Source organism: Pseudophryne corroboree, chromosome 12 (assembly GCF_028390025.1).
Source record: "Pseudophryne corroboree isolate aPseCor3 chromosome 12, aPseCor3.hap2, whole genome shotgun sequence".
NCBI classification, from domain to species: Eukaryota; Metazoa; Chordata; class Amphibia; order Anura; family Myobatrachidae; genus Pseudophryne; species Pseudophryne corroboree.
This window is the reverse complement of record NC_086455.1, coordinates 156,640,264-156,662,530: the sequence shown is the minus strand read 5'-3', so window position 1 is coordinate 156,662,530 and position 22,267 is coordinate 156,640,264. Positions and strand designations below refer to the sequence as shown.

Sequence of the window (22,267 nt, the reverse complement as noted above, 5' to 3'; positions counted from 1 at the left end):
GGGCACCTGTGGGGGCTGCATGCACTGCTGTGCTGGGGCCTGCGCTCTGCCCTGCTCCTCCTCTCTATCTGTCCATAGTATATGACACAACCATAGTATATGCCCCTTTCACATTATTTTACTTTCATTGATCTATATTAAGGGGCTTTTGGAGCAGTTTGCATGTAAAAACTGCTTCCAGCCCTTTAATTCACTTTTAGTCACCAAGAACTCATTTCCCATACTTACTGTATAATGCGAGATGGGATCTGACCAAATGTACTTAAAAAAAAAGTAAATAAATGCTGCTGTGATCCCTATGATAATAACGCCAGCTTCAGCTGCGGATCCCCCACCCCTGGGCAGAGAAAGCTGTGCCGGGACCCGGCCAGTGTGATCAGCTATGTCCGGTGGACACAGAAGGTGATGGTTGAGGCTAGATCCAAGTGGCCTAAGGGACCTTTTCTGTCAGGGGGAGGAGCCACGGCAGCGGGACAGTTGCTCTAGTATCCAACGCACCTTTAGTAATTAGGTGGCGAGCGGAGCGAGCCACCGTGCCCGAAGCGTGGCGAGCGAAGCGAGCCCGCCAGGGTACTATTCGGGTACCTTGTTCGGCTGTAGCTCCTCCCCCTGGTGACGGGTCTCCTCCCCTAGGTACGTCAGAAGGTCCCTTCTCCCACTCCGATATAGAATCAACCACAAGGTGATCACTCAAAAAAAAAAAATGTATATATTTAGGCCCAGATTTATCGAGCCTTGGAGAGTGATACATTGCTCGGTGCTTAAGTACCAACCAATCGGCTCCTAACTGTATGACAGTAGCTGATACTTCACTATCACCGTGCTATTTATCACTCTCCAAGGCTTGATACATTTGGTGGGTGCTCCAGTGCCCTCCTCCAGCTCTGGTCAGGTGATCTCCGGCTCTCGCACTGTAATACACTATTAACGCCTTTTATTTTTAAAAGCGTTTTTACTTTGCAGCATTTTTTTTGCACAGCACTGTTTATATACTTATATACTGTGTATATATCTATCTGTGTGTGTATCTCTAGTGTTCACTCCAGGAATCGGGCAGGGTGCCATAGTGCAAGGGCAGAAACGCACGCAGTTTTGTCGCACGCACTCTAAAAGTGAGCACGGTCAGATGGGGGGGGGGCCTCAATGTCACTAAATGGGGTGAACCACAGCATCGGCGTCATTGAGTGGGGTGTAGGTGCTGGGCTTCGCCAAGCTCTCCCTTTAGATGCTAAAATGGCCTAGCATGAAATATATATATATATATATATATATATATATATATATATATATATATATATATATATATATATATATATACACACATTCACAAATACAAAACAATATCCTTATCTTGTGCACAAATACAAGCAGCACTATAGGAGAGATCTCTGTTGTAAGATCTCAATTGCACTTAGAAAGTCAAAAATTCCCAAGTGCGCTATATTCATTGTATTTTAAATCTTCCAAAAATGGACCCAATAGGGGCAGACTGTAGATTGAAGAAATCTTTGGAAAGATCATTCCGGGATCCTAGAACAGATATCCCCTCACTAGAAAAATCACCCAAACAGAAGGCCACAATGGCCAATTAGTACCAATTAATGGTTATTGACACAGTTTGTAACATTAAAAAATGTTGTACAAGAATAAAATATATATATCAGTGAGAGGCATCCAGAACATGTTCATGGCAAATTTGATCTTCCCTCACCTTAACAAGGCATGAGCTCAGACAGGGAAAATCTTCACGATCTGGATTACTAACTCATAGCTGATAAATCCTACGCGTTTCGTCATTACGACTTCAGGGGCACTTCTCCACAAATGTCGAGATCAAAAGATGGAATTACAATTGGTGTGCACCAATGGTCATATAGTTACCTCCATGTGCCTCTTTAAATGACAAACTAATCGGAAAGTTTGGTCACAAACACTTGTGGTGAAGTGTATCCAAGATAACCGTATAAAAATCCTTTAACCTATAAAAACTAAGGGACTTTTATATCCAACTCAATTTGGTGAAGAAAACTTCATATATAAAGTTTTATCACAATAGTACAACAGACGTTTGTTCTAAAATATGTTGACCATAGAAATCTCCACAATAGAATTCACAAATAGATCCAAGCGTGCTTGTATGGCAGACAAGTGAGGCGTTGTTCAGTTGCGATAGTAATTTGAAGCAACCGGTTTAGCAGTTGCCACAAAAATAAACAAAAATGAATTCCGTGCAGTGATAAAACAGTTTTATTTAAAGAAGGGGACAGCAGCACAGATCAAAGAGTTAGACAAAGTTCATGGGGACCACCTATTTCTGGATAAACTAATTTAAACATGGCTGAACCTGCACTTGAGAAGTGCGCTCCGGACGGCCAGATAAGCTCACCACATCGGATATGGTGAGAGAAATTTATGGTATTATGGGAGATCGCTGAGTGAGATTGCTGAGGCTGTAGGCATCTTGAAAGCTGTGTACACCATGTCCTGCAATTGCTGACTCTCAATCAAAAAAACGCATGCAAAAGGACGTTTCAACGCAGTGTTTCACGATGTTTAAGGGCAATCCACAGGATTTTGGGTGTCAATTCGTGACACTGGATGAAGGTTGGATCCACCACTGCACTCCTGAATTGAAGAAGCAGTCAAATCGGTGGACAATAAGAACTCAAACGACTTACTGGCAGCGCCTAAATAAATAAACACTAATTGCAATCACACCTGAGCGCTGCCGAAAAAGGCACTGTGCATGTGCCTATGAACACAACATATAGAAAAAAGAGAAACCGGCTGCGCTTGGGGTGTTGCAAATAGGTGTAGATAGGTGTAAATAGTGAAGAGTTGACAATCTTCTACATAAAATATTTATTATAATAAAAAGTACATCAACAGTAAATGAGATTGATCGTATATAAAAAAGCTTAATAATTATGCTCTAAAACACCGTTATCTAGACACACAGTATCAAACTAAGGCTTATATTTTGGATCCCCTGATTCAGGGTGTAGATTGATATTCTCTATGGTTATAACAATAATGTAACTAAATAGTTACAGCTTTCCTTTCTGCAATGTGTTATAACTAAAAATATGTAGAGACAGCAAAAACTTTTTCTCCAATAATTGGAGGGAAAAGGAGAGCCCAGTGATCAAATGTATAGTGGACAGTATATATTGTTACCTCTCCTAGGGGCTGATATTACCGAACGTCCTCGGTATAGTCCTGTATAAAGCCCACAGTGCGATGCTAGGTGGAGGAGTTCAATAAAGGAATAATTTATCCAAACTTACGCCTGAGTCTGTAAGTCCCAGATGTAGGACTGTTGCCGGTGTATCCCCTAGGGCTGGTGGAAATCCTTTTGGTGCCCTAAGCATGGAGGATAAGCAACTTCCAGGACATTAATGAAGTATACGCTGTAACCACTGATTGCGGAAGAGATTGACAGGTGTAGTATTAACCGCAGCCGCTGCTGGCAATTGATGGAGACTGAAGCGTTGTTCCACGGTTAATTCGTAGGTGTAGCATTAACCGGAGCCGTGGCTGGCACTGAATTGATGGGAACTTGAACGCTGTCCCGCAGCCAATTGGCCGTTTATATGATGCAGACTGGCGTCTCACTGTCAGATATTACCATCAGAGAATGCGGACTGGCATTGTCCCGCTGTCAGACGCGACTGTCAGATGGTGTATGCTGGCGCTGTCCCGTAGCCAAATACAGCCGTCGGACAATATAGGCTGGTACAGTGCAGAGATCGTATTGAAATCACCATGCAAATGGAAAAATCTCCGCTGTAAGCAGGTTCCTTAGAGCTGTGGTGCCGGTGAGTTAGAGTCAAAAGGGGAGGAGCCTAACGCGTTTCGTCACGGTTAACGTGACTTTTTCAAAGGAAGGTGGACAATGCCTAGTGAAAGTGAACCGAAGAAGGCGATTACTGTTTTGTCTGCTAGGCAGGTATGGTCACTGTTTTTTGGTATTCCCAAGGAATTACCCTAATTGACTATTTGCAAAAGGGTAAGACAGGCGAGTTCTATGCAACTTTATTGGACCGTTTGAAAGAAGAGCTGAAAAATACTCGGCCAAGATTGAAATGCAAAAAAGTGCTCTTTCACCAAGATAACGAGTTGTCCCAAGTCGACTGTTGCAATGGCAAAAATTACAAGAATTGGGCTTCCAATTGATTCCTCATCCACCATATTCTCCGGATTTGGCCTCATTCGACTTCTTCCTGTTTCCAAATTTGAAAATCTGGCTCAGTGGGAAAAATTATTGTAGAATGAGGAAGTCATGGCCGCGTCAATGAGTGTTTTGCAGGCTTTGAAACACCCTACTTTTCCGATGATCTTAAGAAAGTGGACACTCGCTGGATCAAGTGTATCGCCCTTGTTGTAATAAAGGCAATTTTAAAAAAAAAATGGAAGTTTTACTTTTTTTTTTACCATACTTATCAAACGACCCTCGTGACACGGTATTGTTGGGTGGGCCGATTGATTGTGACATTTATATATCAATGACACATGGGCTGATGAGGTTCCAGTCACCTGCATTGTTGGGGGGTGTTGATCTGGTGTCGACCACTTACCACTTAGGCATTAATGACTGTGCCCTGTCCTGTTCCAGCTTCCTGCCGGTTCCCACCCAGCTGTCTCAGGATCAGCTAGAAGCTGAAGAGAAGCTGAGAGCCCAGAAATCCCGACAGACGGCGCTTGTGGCATCTCGGCGAGAGCCCCCACCTTATGGCAATCGGAAGGGCTGGGTGCCCAGGTCTCTGGAGGTATGTAATTGGCTGAGAGTGTGATAATTATTATCCCATTATGTTATAGCACCATTATATTACATAGAGAACATGTCGGTAGTATCCATGGCCCCAAGTGCTGCTTACAGTATAAACTCTGCATTTTACTCCACTGAACTAACGGGGGGCCACCAGACCCGGCAGAGACCAGCCAGACGTATATGGTGACTGGGGGGCATATACTAATTTATAGGCTAAGTGGGCTATCCTTGCTTCTTCGTTCTCAGTCCTTGCATTGACTGCCTGTATTTGGCCAAATTAAATATATATTATAATTCTGCTTACGCATATGAACCAAACTACCCCAACATACATCTCTTCTTTAATCTCCAAATATCTCCCAGTTCTACCACTTTGCGCTGCACAAGATCTTCATCTCTCATCCACTTGTATTACCTGACACCCAATGAAGGGTTGCAGGACTGTATTCGGGCTGCATCCACCCTGTGAAATTCCCTCTCTTGCACAACAACAGAGTCTTCTAAATATAGAAACAATGTTTTCTGGTTTTGCCTTGTAAACGTTTGCAGCTTTAAAAAAAAAAAACGTATAGAAACAATGTTTCCTGGTTTTGCCTTGTAAACGTTTGCAGCTTTAAAAAAATAAATAAATGTACGAGTTCAGTCGGAGTCTCGGAGCTCCGGCCGTCTTACAATCCATTACATCCAGCCCATAGAATTTGACTGCAGATAGGAACTACTTTGCCCAACTAGTCTGCCCCTTTTTCACCCTTATAATAACCTCAAACCCTATTTGATCTTTGCCTATTCCAGGTAGGAAGGCCAATCCCAGGTTTTTGGGGGGTTTTCAATCCCAGGAATCAGGATTGATAAATGATCAATCTTGGAATTCCCAGGATATCCGGGATTGGTTTGATGTGTTTAAATGTACATTTTTTAATGTCGCATACCTTTTACCATACCATACCTTTTAATGCCTGCAAAAGGGCGTGCTTTCTCTTCAATCCCATTTGCAGTGCCACCAATAAAGATATTAAAAATCATTGGTCCAAGTACAGATCCGCTAAGCTTTTGAGTGTTCCCTGAAAACTTACCTCTCCAGGCTGTTTATCATATTGCAAAACCACCAACGGTATCTCCACAAGCCCTTCTCCCTGAATTCCTCCCCTATATACAATCCTCACATTCCGCTGAGCCCACCCCAGCCTGGCATTGCTTTGTGAGTGGGTTATACAGCCCACCAAGAGCCTTTTGTTTATTTGGCTGGACCAATATGCAATATGAAGCACTTGGTGTCGTGCATCATATCCCTATTTCCTATTGTGAAGTGTAAAAGGGATATGTTCCTGTATAAATATATGAAGAATAATCATATACCTTACACTGACTGGCGTTTCTCTACCTCTGATTATGTTGTTGCTGATATGACTGTTTTATCCTTCTCACCGTTTCTGCTTCCGAGCTTACGTAGTTGTCCTTTGACCTGTGCAGGATTTCGGAGATGGCGGAGCTTTCCCGGAGGTCCATGTGGCTCAGTTCCCTCTGGAAATGGGGAGGAAGAAGCGAATGTCAAATGCTCTGGCTGTACAGGTGGATGCAGAAGGCAAAATTAAATATGACGCCATAGCACGACAGGGCCAGTCTAAGGATAAGGTAACAGAACTCTGCATATAATGTCATCTTCTATCCTTCCATAGAAAGCCGCCATGTTCCTGTAGCACAAGTGCTTTATCATTGAATGACATTTGAATAGAATCTTAAATATTTCCAAACTCTCTCTTCTCGAGTGCAGTAATTCAGCCCATTGTCAGTGATGCGGCGGCGTATGTTATATCTAGTGTGAAATCATTGACCCCTCTTAATAAAAACAAAACTTTAGCTGTATTTAATATTGCCGGAGTGGAAAGGTGAAGACTTCTTTATTCCAGATACGTAAATCTGCATAATACATTCATTGTTTCCATCCTCCTAGAGTAACGGGTGTCCTCCGAGTATATGTGTTATAGAGAGAGTGAATACAGCATGCATCCGCACACGCTTCAGCTATATAAGGGAGGGTTCTAGGTCATAGAGATCTTAGCGCAGTGTATCTGCAGCTCCATAAGGGCTCACAGTTAACAGCACACCAATATAATTAGAAACAAGATACTTATCAGAAGCTGCATGGACAGTTTTCAATAAGACATAGCAAGGAGCTCCTGCCCAATTATATATATATGTGTGTATGTATGTATATATGTATGTATGTGTGTGTATATATATGAGTATGTATGTATGTATGTATATATGTGTATATATATATATATATCTCCTATATAATAGCCCAGCTCTGTGACTTTGTGCCTGTGTGTATAACGCATCTCTCATTGGGTTAGTGATATGTCTATCACACCCAGTCCACAGCTGATTGGGCGAGAAACGCCTTCCCACACAGGTTACATCCAATGGGAGGCTCTGCCATTTGGCTGCTGTGTGTTCCCAGAGCAGGATTAGCAATGGGGCTGATGGAGCTGCAGCTCCAGGTCCACACCCCAAAATAGGCCCCATGCATCTGCAGCAACACACCCTCCAACAATTTACACATAAGCATCGCTACAAATTCGAAAAGGGGGCGTGGCCATGGATACAGCCGCATGACCACGTCTCTTTTCCTATACTCTCAATGAAAGCTTGGAGAGTAAAAAATCAGTACAGACCATAAAAAAAGGGACTGTACCTGCCAAAAAGGTGAAGCTGGAGGGTATGCCACTGCATCTGCAGCAAGTCTCTGTGCTGTAGATAGGGGGGGGAAATCCTTTTACTACAGAGTCCTATGTCCTGCTGCCAGTCCGCCTGCCCCCTCCGCCATCAACAATCCCCACTCCCTAGCCGCGGCGCAGGTGGAACAAAAGCTGCTGCGGCCACCAGCATAGATGTGTATAAAAGCGACGCAGCGGAAGGCTTTCATAGCCCACCCTGCGCCGCATACTCTGAGCCCCGGAGCCTGCTCTGCGTGTGATGTCACAGAAGTGCCTCCCCGCCACAGCCACGCCCAGATCCCCAGAGGCCCTGACTCCGCAACACAGCACCTGGGCTGCCGGCCTGGAAGCCCCGAGATGGTTAATGTAACAGATAGAGAGGGTGATATCACGGAGGGTAATGTCAGGACGCTGAATCAATGTAAAAGGTGACTGTGCAGTGCAGTGGGTGTGCAGTCTGGGCCAGTGCTAGGGCGTTCGGCGCCCCCCTGCAAACTATAAATTTGCACCCTCGCATACTTTATAAAGGCACAGCGCACATAATACCCCCTGTAGTTGACACTTACACATGTAACGCCCCCTGTACCAGTGACGCTTACACATGTAACGCCCCCTGAACAAGTGACACTTACATACGTAACGGCGCCCCTGTACCAGTGACGCTTACACACGTAACGCCCCCTGTACCAGTGACGCTTACACACGTAACGCCCCCTGTACCAGTGACGCTTACACACGTAACGCCCCCTGTACCAGTGACGCTTACACACGTAACGCCCCCTGTACCAGTGAAGCTTACACACGTAACGCCCCCTGTACCAGTGACGCTTACACACGTAACGCCCCCTACACTACAGCTCCCAGCAGCCCTTAGCGCCGGAGCAATCCGGCCCTTAGGGCTGCTGGGAGCTGTAGTTTATGTAGTGCATCTTCTTCCATGTAATGCAGCGCATTGGGACACCAGCGCTAACAATAGTGATTGGCTGCTGTGCGAGTCTCCGGGAGAGCCACTGCCAAAGGGAGGACAGCAGCTTAGCTGCTTCCAGGAGGAGAAGCTGGAGAAGCATTACCCACCCCTCCCCCACTCACAGTACCTCCGGGCCTCATCCGCGGCACCCTCACACACCCTCTCCAGCACCCGCGGTAGCTCCGGACCCCCTCCCCCACCCGCAGCAACCCCGCCCCTCCCCCCGCACCACCGCATTCGCCCCTCCCCCACCCGGGGCACCCCCGCAACTGCTCCTCTCCCACCCGCTGTGGCTCCAGACCCCCACCTGCGGCACCACCACACCAGCCCCTCCCCCACCTGCAGCACCACCACAACCGCCCCTCCTCCTCCCGCGGCACCCCCGGATCACATCTGCGTCTCCCCCTGCACCCGCCTCTTCCCAACCAAAGCACCTACTAGGTGATTCATCAGGCCCTGCGTGCGCTGTTCATGCCGTTGCAAGGGGCTTCGACCCCTTAACCATCGCACGCCCTTTGTCCGTGCAATATTTAACCACTCACACAATTATGATTGGAGGTAATACTCCATATAATAAAAATATTGCATGCCACAAGGATGTGCAAGGGTTAAGGGGGCGTAGCCCTTTACGACGGTGTGAAGAGCGCCCACAGGGCGCGATGAATCACCTAGTATGTATGTATGTACGTATATATATATATATATATATATATATATATATATATATATATATATATATATATATATATATATATATATATATATATATATATGTATGTGTGTGTGTGTGTGTAGTGTTCACTCTAGAATCCGGGCAGGGCGCTGGATCTAGAGGGGCACTAGCGTGAGCACGGCATGAAGGGGGCGCGGCCATGCAAATCAGGGAATGGGGTCATTGTGGGTACTAAAAGGGGGCGTGGGCGGCCGGCGGCGTCACTGTTGGGGGCGTGCCCAGCACCTACGAAGGCGCTGGGCTTCCCCCAAGCGCGCTCTCAGCGTGAATGGATACCGCGCGCATGCGCACAGCATCTTTACACGGCTGTGAGGGCAGGAAGCGGGCGGCAGTTTTAGCAGGGTGCCGCAGAAAGGGCAGGGCTGGTTTTGCCCTTATAAAATCGGGCAGGGCGCGGGGCCCTGCTAAAACTGCCTAGCGTGAACACTGTGTATGTATGTAAATATATACTATAATAATATAATATAGTATATGTGTGTGTGTATAGATCTACACACAGGCATTGATCCACTGCACCCTCCACTCCCAATAGCTAGGGTGTATGTAGTATGTATGTGTTCACCGTGTTTAAATAAAATATGTAATTTATGTACCACTCTGTCCCTACATGTCTAGTTTCCTTTTGAGTGTGCTATGTCAGAGGTGGGGTTACTAATAACACTGTTCATTCTGTAGGTTGTATTCAGCAAATACACAGACCTGATACCTAAGGAGGTTATGGATGAAGATGACCCTGATCTGCAGAGACCGGATGAGGAGACCGTTAAAGAGGTAAAGACCGCACCAATCGGGGATTGAGGGTGGTAGGTTTCACGAACAACCTTTACATCTTGCCTGTTAATGTGTGAACATGAGGCTTAGAACTTCCTGTTTTCCAGCTGACAGAGAAGACCCGCCAGGCTCTGGATAAAGCGGTGTCCCAGAAGATAGCCGCCGCTATGCCTGTCAGGGCGGCAGACAAGCTTGCACCTGCACAGTACATCAGGTAAGTTGTCATACATAGAGCGGCGGCAATGAGACAGATTAATAATCTTATAGGCTGCCAGAGGTCAGCAGTGTTTTACAGGTTACATATACAGATGAACTGCAACCATAACAAGATATGAAGTATAAAACCTAATGATACAGACTTGATGACGATCCCTCACTATTTCTCTCTCTCCAGGTATACGCCGTCTCAGCAGGGGGTGGCTTTTAACTCCGGAGCCAAGCAGAGGGTTATTCGGATGGTGGAAATGCAGAAAGATCCCATGGAACCCCCTCGCTTCAAGTGAGTATTTGCTGCTCGGCTTAGGTTTGTACGTTACCAGTAGGATATCAGAGTGACTGGGAATTATCCCTGGTTTATGTAGATGTGTGGAATGAGTTGGGTCTGGACACAATAACCCTCATTCCAAGTTGATCGCACGTAGCAACTTTTTGCTGCTGGTGCGATCAACTAATCTCCGCCTATGGGGGAGTGTATTTTAGCATAGCAGGGGTGTGAACGTTTGTGCAGCCCTGCTATGTTTAAAAAGTTTTTCACACAAATCGAGACCAGCCCTGGACATACCCTGTGCGACGGATCCAGCAATGATGGGCTCGGCTTTGACGTCGGCCATCCGCCCTCCGTTCGCCTGGACACGCCTGCGTTTTTCTTACCACTCCCCGAATACAGCCTGAAACGGTCAGTTGACGCCCCGGAACGCCTTCCTGCAGTCAATCCTCTTGCGGTCGCTGCTGCGACATGCGTGCGCATTCCAGACCCGATCGCACCGCTGCGAGAGTGCAGCATGCGATCGGGTCGGAATGAGCCCCAATGGATCTGTAATGATGGCGAACAGTAGTATACTCTAGCCAATCAGCTGTTTTCTTTGCTTTCCACCAGAATTAACAAGAAGATACCTCGCGGACCTCCGTCTCCTCCACCTCCTGTTATGCATTCACCTAGTAAGAAGGTAGGTGCCTTAATATGTATTCCCCAGTAGGGTCGTTAAGAGACAGTAGGTTGGATTTGACCATTTAGCAGCATTTGCAATGTCCAATCGATGCGTTATGCAGCCTGGACAGGAATATTGGGGGAGGATGACTTGACTGACTTGTGATACACTTACAGAACAGTTAAATGGGTTGCGATGAGAATTACACACAGAATAATGGCCCATGGGCATATCATTGAGAGGGAGGGGTACGGGTTCCGTTTCTGCCAGGTGCAGGATCTTATTACTAAGGTGATTTTATTGTAAATCAACCACTTTTAATCACATGTTCAGAGTTTATATAGATCAGAGCAGAGATGATGCTTTAGTGAGGAGAAAGGCGTCACTGCTTACGGCTGTATATAGAGAATTACACCTATCTCAGAGGAAGTGCACACAGGGATTAAACAGAATAATCGGTATGTTTGACGTCGCAGCTTGTGTAATAATGCAGAGAATTTCTCTCGTTACAGATGACGGTTAAGGAGCAGCAGGAATGGAAAATCCCCCCCTGCATTTCCAACTGGAAGAACGCCAAGGTAACCAGTCAGTGTTGTACACTATACATCATTCATTTCAATACCACACCTACATAATGAACTAAAGAAGCTAGTTTGTGATGAATATGTATTTATTTCTCTGACGTCCTAGTGGATGCTGGGACTCCGTCAGGACCATGGGGATTAGCGGCTCCGCAGGAGACAGGGCACAAAAATAAAGCTTTAGGATCAGGTGGTGTGCACTGGCTCCTCCCCCTATGACCCTCCTCCAAGCCTCCGTTAGGTTTTTGTGCCCGTCCGAGCAGGGTGCAATCTAGGTGGCTCTCCTAAAGAGCTGCTTAGAAAAAGTTTTTAGGTTTTTTATTTTCAGTGAGTCCTGCTGGCAACAGGCTCACTGCATCGAGGGACTTAGGGGAGAGAAGTGAACTCACCTGCGTGCAGGATGGATTGGCTTCTTAGGCTACTGGACACCATTAGCTCCAGAGGGATCGAACACAGGCCCAGCCATGGAGTCCGGTCCCGGAGCCGCGCCGCCGACCCCCCTTGCAGATGCCGAAGATTGAAGAGGTCCAGAAACAGGCGGCAGAAGACTTTTCAGTCTTCATGAGGTAGCGCACAGCACTGCAGCTGTGCGCCATTGTTGTCAGCACACTTCACACAGCGGTCACTGAGGGTGCAGGGCGCTGGGGGGGGCGCCCTGGGCAGCAATGTATAATACCTTTCTTATGGCTAAAAATACATCACATATAGCCCTTGAGGCTATATGGATGTATTTAACCCCTGCCAGATCTCACAAACTCCGGGAGAAGAGCCCGCCGAAATAGGGGGCGGGGCTTATTCTCCTCAGCACACAGCGCCATTTTCCTGCTCAGCTCCGCTGTGAGGAAGGCTCCCAGGACTCTCCCCTGCACTGCACTACAGAAACAGGGTAAAACAGAGAGGGGGGGCACTTTTTTTGGCGATATTACTATATTTAAGCTGCTATAAGGATACAACACTTATATAGGGTTGTTCCCATATATATTATAGCGCTTGGGTGTGTGCTGGCAAACTCTCCCTCTGTCTCCCCAAAGGGCTAGTGGGGTCCTGTCTTCAATAGAGCATTCCCTGTGTGTCTGCTGTGTGTCGGTACGTGTGTGTCGACATGTATGAGGACGATGTTGGTGTGGAGGCAGAGCAATTGCCGGTAATGGTGATGTCGCCCCCCAGGGAGTCGACACCGGAATGGATGGCTTTGTTTATGGAATTACGTGATAATGTCAGCACATTACAAAAATCAGTTGACGACATGAGACGGCCGGCAAACCAGTTAGTACCTGCCCAGGCGTCTCAGACACCGTCAGGGGCTGTAAAACGCCCTTTACCTCAGTCGGTCGACACAGACCCAGACACGGACACTGAATCTAGTGTCGACGGTGAAGAAACAAACGTATTTTCCAGTAGGGCCACACGTTATATGATCACGGCAATGAAGGAGGCTTTACATATCTCTGATACTGCAAGTACCACAAAAAGGGGTATTATGTGGGGTGTGAAAAAACTACCTGTAGTTTTTCCTGAATCAGAGGAATTGAATGATGTATGTGATGAAGCGTGGGTTAACCCAGATAGAAAAGTGCTAATTTCAAAAAAGTTATTGGCATTATACCCTTTCCCGCCAGAGGTTAGGGCGCGCTGGGAAACACCCCCTAGGGTGGATAAGGCGCTCACACGCTTATCAAAACAAGTGGCGTTACCGTCTCCTGATACGGCCGCCCTCAAGGATCCAGCTGATAGGAGGCTGGAAACTACCCTAAAAAGTATATACACACATACTGGTGTTATACTGCGACCAGCCATCGCCTCAGCCTGGATGTGCAGTGCTGGGGTGGTCTGGTCGGATTCCCTGACTGAAAATATTGATACCCTGGATAGGGACAGTATTTCTTTATCATCCACTAGGGGTCACTGGAGTACTCTTGGGATATGGACGGGCGTAGCCGAACAAAGGCACTGAATATTCAAATTTAGGACTCCCCCCCCCCCCCCCCCCCCTCCATATCCCCGAGTACCTCAGTGTACTCTCTCAGTGTTTTTTCGGTGCTCACAGCACGAACATCGGCTTGTGGGAAGAGCCCACATTTGAGATTTTATTTTTCTTTTTACTTTTTATTTTACACTTCCCTTCCCCAGTTCTTGAAAAACATGGGTCCGGGATGGTGCCGCTGCAAGGCAGCGTATGGCGTGTCGGTCCTCACAAAGAGCACCCTCACAGCCACAGGCGCTACAAGGCAGCGCATGGCGTGTCGGTCCTCACAAAGAGCACCCTCACAGCCACAGGCGCTACAAGGCAGCGCATGGCGTGTCGGTCCTCACAAAGAGCACCCTCACAGCCACAGGCAGACACTGTCTCATACTGCAACTGGACGGAGCTTACAGAAAGAAGCCCCGTCACAGCCAGGAGGAGATCTGAAAACTGGAGCTGGACGGAGCTTACAGAAAGAAGCCCCGTCACAGCCAGGATGAAAGCCCCGTCACAATCTGGATGGAGCTTACAGGAGTGCGACACTACAAGGTATGGTGGGGTCAGGGCGGTCAGCTCACGCTGCCGCCCTGCTGTGTGGGGAAAGCCTTTATTGTTTACCGCCGCTTTGCCCGCCGCTTACAGCGCGCTCATTAGCAGGATACCCCGCTGAACGAAGAGAGCGGCCGCACGTCACTCACAGACGCCGGCCGCTCTCCCAGCCACTGTACGAGAACTCTGCCACTGTAGAACGTATCCGAGCGGCCGCACGTCACTCACAGACGCCGGCCGCTCTCCCAGCCACTGTACGAGAAGCGCCGCCCAAGCAGCCACTCTGCGTACCCGTGTCTAAAGCTCCGAGCGGCCGTACGTCACTAAAGACGCCGGCCGCTCTTCCAGCGCTGCACCCGGCCACTGCTGTATGAGGCGCCGCCCGTTCTTCCGGAGGGCTCCCCGGCGCAATATAGCAGCGCTCCCCGGGTTTCCCTAGGCTCCCTGCACTCGCTTCCGCTGCACAGGGGGGAGAAGCTAAAAGCTACATCACAAGCAGCGCGGCTGCAGGGGGGTGACGGTGAGTAAAGCCCATAGCAGCAGCAAAGGCTGCATGGGTTAAGAGACTGCTCAGTTTTAAATAAGAAACTGCTCAGTTTTAAACAAGTTATTGGAAATAATACAATTCACTGCAGGCAGTGTTGAGTAAAGCCCATAGCAGCAGCAAAGGCTGCTTGGGAATAAGAGACTGCTCAGTTTTAAATATTGGAAATAATACAATTCACTGCAGGCAGTGTTGAGTAAAGCCCATAGCAGCAGAAGGCTGCATGGGTTAAGAGACTGCTTAGTTTTTAAACAGTTAATGGAAATTTTAACTGGAAGGCTAACTAAAGCATAAGGCTGCAAGATAATGTATTGTAAACTGCATGGATTTTACTGTATAATAGACCTGTAACTGTAGAATAGGCTATTAAGCCTATATTTAATGTATAATAGGCTATTAAGCCTATATTAACACTGCAGCAGGTAACCTGTCCTGTGATTTTCAGTGGAAGCATGGCATGACGGTCATTTTAATCATTGCTGTTCTTCCAGTTTATAATTCCAGAACATTCCGCCCATACACCTATACTCCACAAGGAGGCGCAGGGGTGTTAGTGGGAATTTTTTGGTTCAGTTTTCACACATGTAATCTGTATTTCTACTTAATTCTAGAACATTCCTGCCCTACATCTCTAAGCCACCAGAGGCGCAGGGAAGTTAGTAGGAATTTGGTTCGGGTTTCATATGCCCATGTGAACTGCTTTTCACATAAAGAATACTTTGGTTTCTCTTCATATCGAATAAATCTTTCGTTTTTTGCTAAAGATTTTCATAGAGAGAAACAAGCTTGAGTTTCATATGAATATGCTGTTCAGCAATAACATATATATATATATATGACACATAATAACTTCATTAAGTCGTGCAAGTGTCTGTCTATTGTCTATTATGGTGTCTGTCTACATAGCGAGTAAGGCTATAGTGCAGACTAAAAATAATTTTAACAAATCCTATGTTAACATTGGCAATTCGGAGTCTCGGAATGACTCCGCCAGCTCTAACAAAAGACAGTCTTTCCAAAGGGTCAATTTCCCTTTGGGTACCAGAGTGTTTATTTCACTGGTCTTATAATTTAATGCACGATTCTATGTCAAATTTCACACCGATAACTACGAGTGAGAAGGGTACATTAGTCCAGCACTCAGATAGTGCGGGGGGTTTTTAACAACCATACATAATCGTTTCCAAAAGGACGCGATCCGCCATTGGTAGATGATTTTCTGTCAAACATTATAAAAACCCAGGATACATTTGGGTCACTAGAAATGACGATCACTGTTAAAAGAAGCTGCAGAGTATATCTGTAAAGCTTCTGCTAACGCCGGTTACTTTCATTGTCGCTAGTTCAGCGCGACAAGGCCAGAGCTTGTTTGCTCCTAAATTTGATATACTTGTAACGGCGTTTTATCCCTTTATGCTATTCAGCCATTACCGCATACAGTATACTTGTAACGGCGTTTTATCCCTCTATAAGAAACAGTCACGCCTTGTAACGACAGGACGTTACAGTCAGCAAGCCAGTGGTTTGATGACCTCTTTTACAATTGTGGAAGCGCGTCTTTACATGTTACATTTGCGAGGTTTCATGACTTCAACTCATGCATGTCTCAGCTATTTACAGCTTAAAGGACAAGACTGCCTCTGTCGAACGGTTTGGCAGGTTGCCATTTACTCTTTGCTGATTTATAAACCAGGCAGTAGTACTCCAACAGAGTCAGAGTTACTTATTCCCCTCTGTTTGAGCAAAACCAAACAGCTCCGTTGCAATATCAATCAGCAAGTCACTTACTACAGTTGGAAAATGGATTTTCTGCGGTTAGTATTTGCTTATTGGAGCCACAAAATTGCATAATTGCATTTAATCTTCACAATGCGTATTTACCCATTCCGGTTTGTTCATCACAGGTTCTAGCGTTTGAAATCGCCACAACCATTAACCATTTCAGGTCTACCGTTTCTTATCGCCTCGGTTATTTACCAAGGTGATGTTGGTGATGATAGCTCATCTCACATAAGAACTCTGTCTCAACAGAGTTTCTCTATCTTAGATGATCTATTCATAAGAACTCTGTCTCAACAAAGTTCCTCTAACTTGCGTTACTAAGTATACGGCGGTAGCAGATCAAGTTCAAAAATAATCGCATCTAATTCCGTCTAAACGATGTCAATTCCTAGGTAAGATTATATATACGGTAAATCAAAGACTTTTACCTACTACACCAGCAAGAACAAATGTACAGCTAGTAATTAGTGCAAAACACGCACACTAGCGGTACATTGGTGTATTCAACTATTAAAAATAATGATGTGTTTCCAAGCGATTTAGTCGCCGCCCTTCACTCGCGTGTCCCACAGAGGGGCGAGGGGGTATATACTCTGGACTACAGTCACAGAGGTTCAGGAGTTGTAGTTAAATAAGTTCAGCGACAAAGGTTCTAAAATCACGACAGATTGCTGTCAATAAATGTCCTGGAACTACGTGCATTTTACAATGCAATACATGCTTCGCTTTCAGTCTAACCAGGGACAGTCAGACAAGGCAACGGCAGTTGCATACACAACAACCAAGGAGAACCAAGAAGCCGCATGGCAAGGCGGCAGGTAACTCAAATCCTCAAATGACTCAGAACACCATTATGTGAAAATGTCAAGAGATCATTCCATAAGTGGACATCTCTTAGACAGATGATCTCACCCGTCAGGATTTGGATCCTGAAAACTGGACATTAAATCCAGAAGTGTTCATATGTGAGTCCACAGAAGGGGGTTACCCTCAGGTATACATGATGGCATCTCGCCACAATTACAAAAGCTCAGTATGTGTACAAATCACAAGGGCAGTGGCGATGGAGTCTCTCACATTCAGGTGGTCATTCAGCATCGTGTATCTGGCTCCACTATTTTCCGCTAATTTCTCCGTTGCCAAAACGGATCATAAGACAGTTCGTCACAGTCATACTGGTGGTATCTCAGGGGTTTCGGAGAAGTTTGCTTCTCGAATTTCCAAGGAATACTTGCACACGATCTTGGCCCGCTCATAATACGTTCAACCTGTTATATCAGGGAACGTTCTTTTACCCATGGTTACCTATGTACCTATTATCTATGTACCGCAGCTGCGGTTGACGGCCGCCCTCTTAAGAAATAGAGCATTACAGTATCGGTTATACCAACCATGTTAACTAGTAAGCCGCTTAAGGCAGCTCATTATTACAAAATTTCGTGTGCTTACATAGGTTGTAAACCTCGGAAGTTTCCAACATCATCCTTCAAGTTACCCGTATTCTGTTAAACGGGGTGGGATGGAAAACTGCGTTAATCTGCACTAAGAGTGCAGGTATCTGTGTGGTAAACTTATTTTCAAAGATGTTTGCCTCTATTTGCGTCTGTACACATCTTTCTACAAGGTGTCATCAAAGTTCAGACTCTATTTATCCCACCTACAGCGCCAGGCGACTTGAGGTTGGGTTCAGATTTCTTACAGTTTTCATATTTTGGACCCTTTCAACAAATGGGAATTAAGTTTCTCACTTTGGAAAACATTTTTCTTCTAGCCTTGGCTTCTAGCCTTGGCTTTGGCAAGGGTTTGTTTCATATTTGGGTGCCTTGTATTCCAAGACACCGTATTTGAGTTTTCTCATGACAAAGCAGATCTTCGGACGAATTCCGCTTTCGTATTCTTCACATCAATAATAGTGGTTTCTGTGTGGACAGCACATTCTAGAATTCTGAATGTGGTACACGCATTACGCGTTTATATAGGTCCCGAACGTCTACAGTAGGTGATATGAATACGTTGTTTGTTCTCTATGATACTGCCAACTGGGGTTAGCCAGTTTCTCAGCAGACATTATCCAGTTGGATAATAATAATGACTACAAGTCAGGCTTACTTTAAGGCTAAGTTACAATCGCCTACGTCAGTAATAGCTCATCCCACAGGTTCTGTGGGAATGTCAGACCCAGCGGGTCGTGGAGCGTCTACGACGCGGCTACATAGCCTTTAGTGCACCACGTTTGTGCACGTTTACACGTTATGAATGGTGGCGCCATCAGCATCTGGCTTTGGGCTGCCTACTGTTACAAGTATCAAACAGCTCTCCCGCCCACGAGGGAAGCTTTGGTACGTCCCAAGAGTACTCCAGTGACCCCTAGTGGATGATAAAGAAAATAGGATTTTGGTACTTACCAGGTAAATCCTTTTCTTTGAATCCATAGGGGGCACTGGACGCCCACCCAGAGCAGTTTTACCTGGGTTGTTTTAAGCTCAAGGGAGCTTAGTGAACACGTTTTACTTGATTGTTATTAAGCTCAGAGGAGCTTATGGTAACACATTTTCACCGATTGGTTCAAATTATAAAGTTCTATCGGTTATGGTGTCAACTGTTTAGTTGACAGTAAGGTTATGGGTCAACATTGTTGTTGTCCGTTATGTTATAGGTATTCTCCATTGTCAACCTCTCTATATAGTTCCTGTTCGCTCAGTAAAAAACACTGAGAGAGTACACTGAGGTACTCGGGGATATGGAGGGGGGGGAGAGTCCTAAATTTGAATATTCAGTGCCTTTGTTCGGCTACGCCCGTCCATATCCCAAGAGTACTCCAGTGCCCCCTATGGATTCAAAGAAAAGGATTTACCTGGTAAGTACCAAAATCCTATTTTTATTGACTTTAGAGCAATTAAAGGATGCTTTTCTTTATATGCGAGATGCTCAGAGGGATATTTGCACTCTGGCATCGAGAGTAAGTGCGATGTCCATATCTGCCAGAAGAAGTTTATGGACGCGACAGTGGTCAGGTGATGCGGATTCCAAACGGCATATGGAAGTATTGCTGTATAAAGGGGAGGAATTATTTGGCGTGGGTCTATCGGATCTGGTGGCCACGGCAACTGCCGGGAAATCCACCTTTTTACCTCAGACCCCCTCCCAACAGAAAAAGATACCGTCTTTTCAGCCGCAGTCCTTTCGGTACTATAAGAACAAGCGGGCAAAAAGACAGTCATATCTGCCCCGAGGCAGAGGAAAGGGTAAGAGAGGGCAGCAAGCAGCTCCTTCCCAGGAACAGAAGCCCTCCCCGGGTTCTGCAAAGCCCTCAGCATGACGCTGGGGCTTTACAAGCGGACTCAGGAGCGGTGGGGGGTCGACTCAAGAATTTCAGCGCGCAGTGGGCTTGCTCACATGTGGACCCCTGGATCCTGCAGGTAGTATCTCAGGGTTACAGGTTGGAATTCGAGAAGTCTCCCCCTCGCCGGTTCCTAAAGTCTGCTTTGCCAACGTCTCCCTCAGACAGGGCGACGGTATTGGAAGCCATTCACAAGCTGTTTTCTCAGCAGGTGATAGTCAAGGTACCCCTCCTACAACAGGGAAAGGGGTATTACTCCACGCTATTTGTGGTACCGAAGCCGGACGGCTCGGTAAGACCTATTCTAAATCTGAAATCTTTGAACCTGTACATACAAAAATTCAAGTTCAAGATGGAGTCACTCAGAGCAGTGATAGCGAATCTGGAAGAAGGGGACTTTATGGTGTCCCTGGACATCAAGGATGCTTACCTACATGTCCCAATTTGCCCTTCACACCAAGGGTACCTCAGGTTCGTGGTGCAAAACTGTCATTATCAGTTTCAGACGCTGCCGTTTGGATTGTCCACGGCACCTCGGGTCTTTACCAAGGTAATGGCCGAGATGATGTTTCTTCTGCGAAGAAAAGGCGTATTAATTATCCCTTACTTGGACGATCTCATGATAAGGGCAAGGTCCAGAGAACAGCTGGAAGACGTAGTAGCACTAACCCAAGTAGTGCTGCAACAGCACGGGTGGATTCTGAATTTTCCAAAATCTCAATTGAACCCGACGACACGTCTGCTGTTCCTGGGAATGATTCTGGACACGGTCAGAAAAAGGTGTTTCTTCCGGAGGAGAAAGCCAGGGAGTTATCCGAACTTGTCAGGAACCTCCTAAAACCAGGAAAAGTGTCTGTGCATCAATGCACAAGAGTCCTGGGAAAGATGGTGGCTTCTTACGAAGCGATTCCATTCGGCAGATTCCACGCACGAACTTTTCAGTGGGATCTGCTGGACAAATGGTCCGGATCGCATCTGCAGATGCATCAGCGGATAACCTTATCGCCACGGACAAGGGTGTCTCTTCTGTGGTGGTTGCAGAGTGCTCATCTGTTAGAGGGCCGCAGATTCGGCATACATACTGGAGCTAAGAGCGATTTACAATGCTCTAAGCCTGGCAAAACCCCTGCTTCAGGGTCAGCCGGTGTTGATCCAGTCGGACAACATCACGGCAGTCGCCCACGTAAACAGACAGGGCGGCACAAGAAGCAGGAGAGCAATGGCAGAAGCTGCAAGGATTCTTCGCTGGGCGGAAGATCATGTGATAGCACTGTCAGCAGTGTTCATTCCGGGAGTGGACAACTGGGAAGCAGACTTCCTCAGCAGACACGATCTACACCCGGGAGAGTGGGGACTTCATCCAGAATTCTTCCACATGATTGTGAACCGTTGGGAAAAACCAAAGGTGGATATGATGGCGTCTCGCCTCAACAAAAAACTGGACAGGTATTGCGCCAGGTCAAGAGACCCTCAGGCAATAGCTGTGGACGCTCTGGTAACACCGTGGGTGTTCCAGTCAGTGTATGTGTTTCCTCCTCTGCCTCTCATACCAAAAGTACTGAGAATTATACGGCAAAGGGGAATAAGAACGATACTCGTGGCTCCGGATTGGCCAAGAAGAACTTGGTACCCGGAACTTCAGGAGATGCTCACGGAAGATCCGTGGCCTCTACCTCTAAGACGGGACCTGCTTCAGCAGGGACCGTGTCTATTCCAAGACTTACCACGGCTGCGTTTGACGGCATGGCAGTTGAACGCCGAATTCTAAGGGAAAAAGGCATTCCGGAAGAGGTCATTCCTACACTGGTAAAAGCCAGGAAGGAGGTGACTGCACAACATTATCACCGCATTTGGAGAAAATATGTTGCGTGGTGTGAGGCCAGGAAGGCCCCCACGGAGGAATTTCAACTGGGTCGATTCCTACATTTCCTGCAAACAGGATTGTCTATGGGCCTCAAGTTGGGGTCCATTAAGGTTCAAATTTCGGCCCTGTCGATTTTCTTCCAGAAAGAATTGGCTTCAGTTCCTGAAGTCCAGACTTTTGTAAAAGGAGTACTACATATACAGCCCCCGGTTGTGCCCCCAGTGGCTCCGTGGGACCTTAATGTAGTTTTGGATTTTCTCAAATCCCATTGGTTTGAGCCACTCAAATCGGTGGATTTGAAATATCTTACGTGGAAAGTAACCATGCTACTGGCCCTGGCTTCAGCCAGGAGAGTATCAGAATTGGCGGCTTTATCGTATAAAAGCCCATATCTGATTTTCCATTCGGACAGGGCAGAACTGCGGACGCGTCCTCAGTTTCTGCCTAAGGTGGTGTCAGCGTTTCACCTGAACCAGCCTATTGTGGTGCCTGCGGCTACTAGCGATTTGGAGGATTCCAAGTTGCTGGACGTTGTCC

At 46.6% G+C, this 22,267-nt stretch overlaps 1 protein-coding gene and 1 pseudogene across 1 annotated transcript in view; both read left to right on the top strand.

Annotated features, from left to right (window-relative positions):
• Window positions 1-22,267, top strand: part of SNW1 (SNW domain containing 1) — a 44,242-nt gene that overhangs the window by 319 nt on the left and 21,656 nt on the right. Inside the window, exons 2-8 of the mRNA XM_063948213.1 lie at window positions 4,616-4,769; window positions 6,242-6,403; window positions 9,864-9,959; window positions 10,067-10,173; window positions 10,354-10,458; window positions 11,056-11,125; window positions 11,620-11,685. Of these exons, the coding sequence (XP_063804283.1) occupies window positions 4,616-4,769; window positions 6,242-6,403; window positions 9,864-9,959; window positions 10,067-10,173; window positions 10,354-10,458; window positions 11,056-11,125; window positions 11,620-11,685 (760 nt within the window). The remainder of the gene's footprint in view (window positions 1-4,615; window positions 4,770-6,241; window positions 6,404-9,863; window positions 9,960-10,066; window positions 10,174-10,353; window positions 10,459-11,055; window positions 11,126-11,619; window positions 11,686-22,267) is intronic.
• Window positions 15,459-15,566, top strand: LOC134981617 (U5 spliceosomal RNA; annotated as a pseudogene).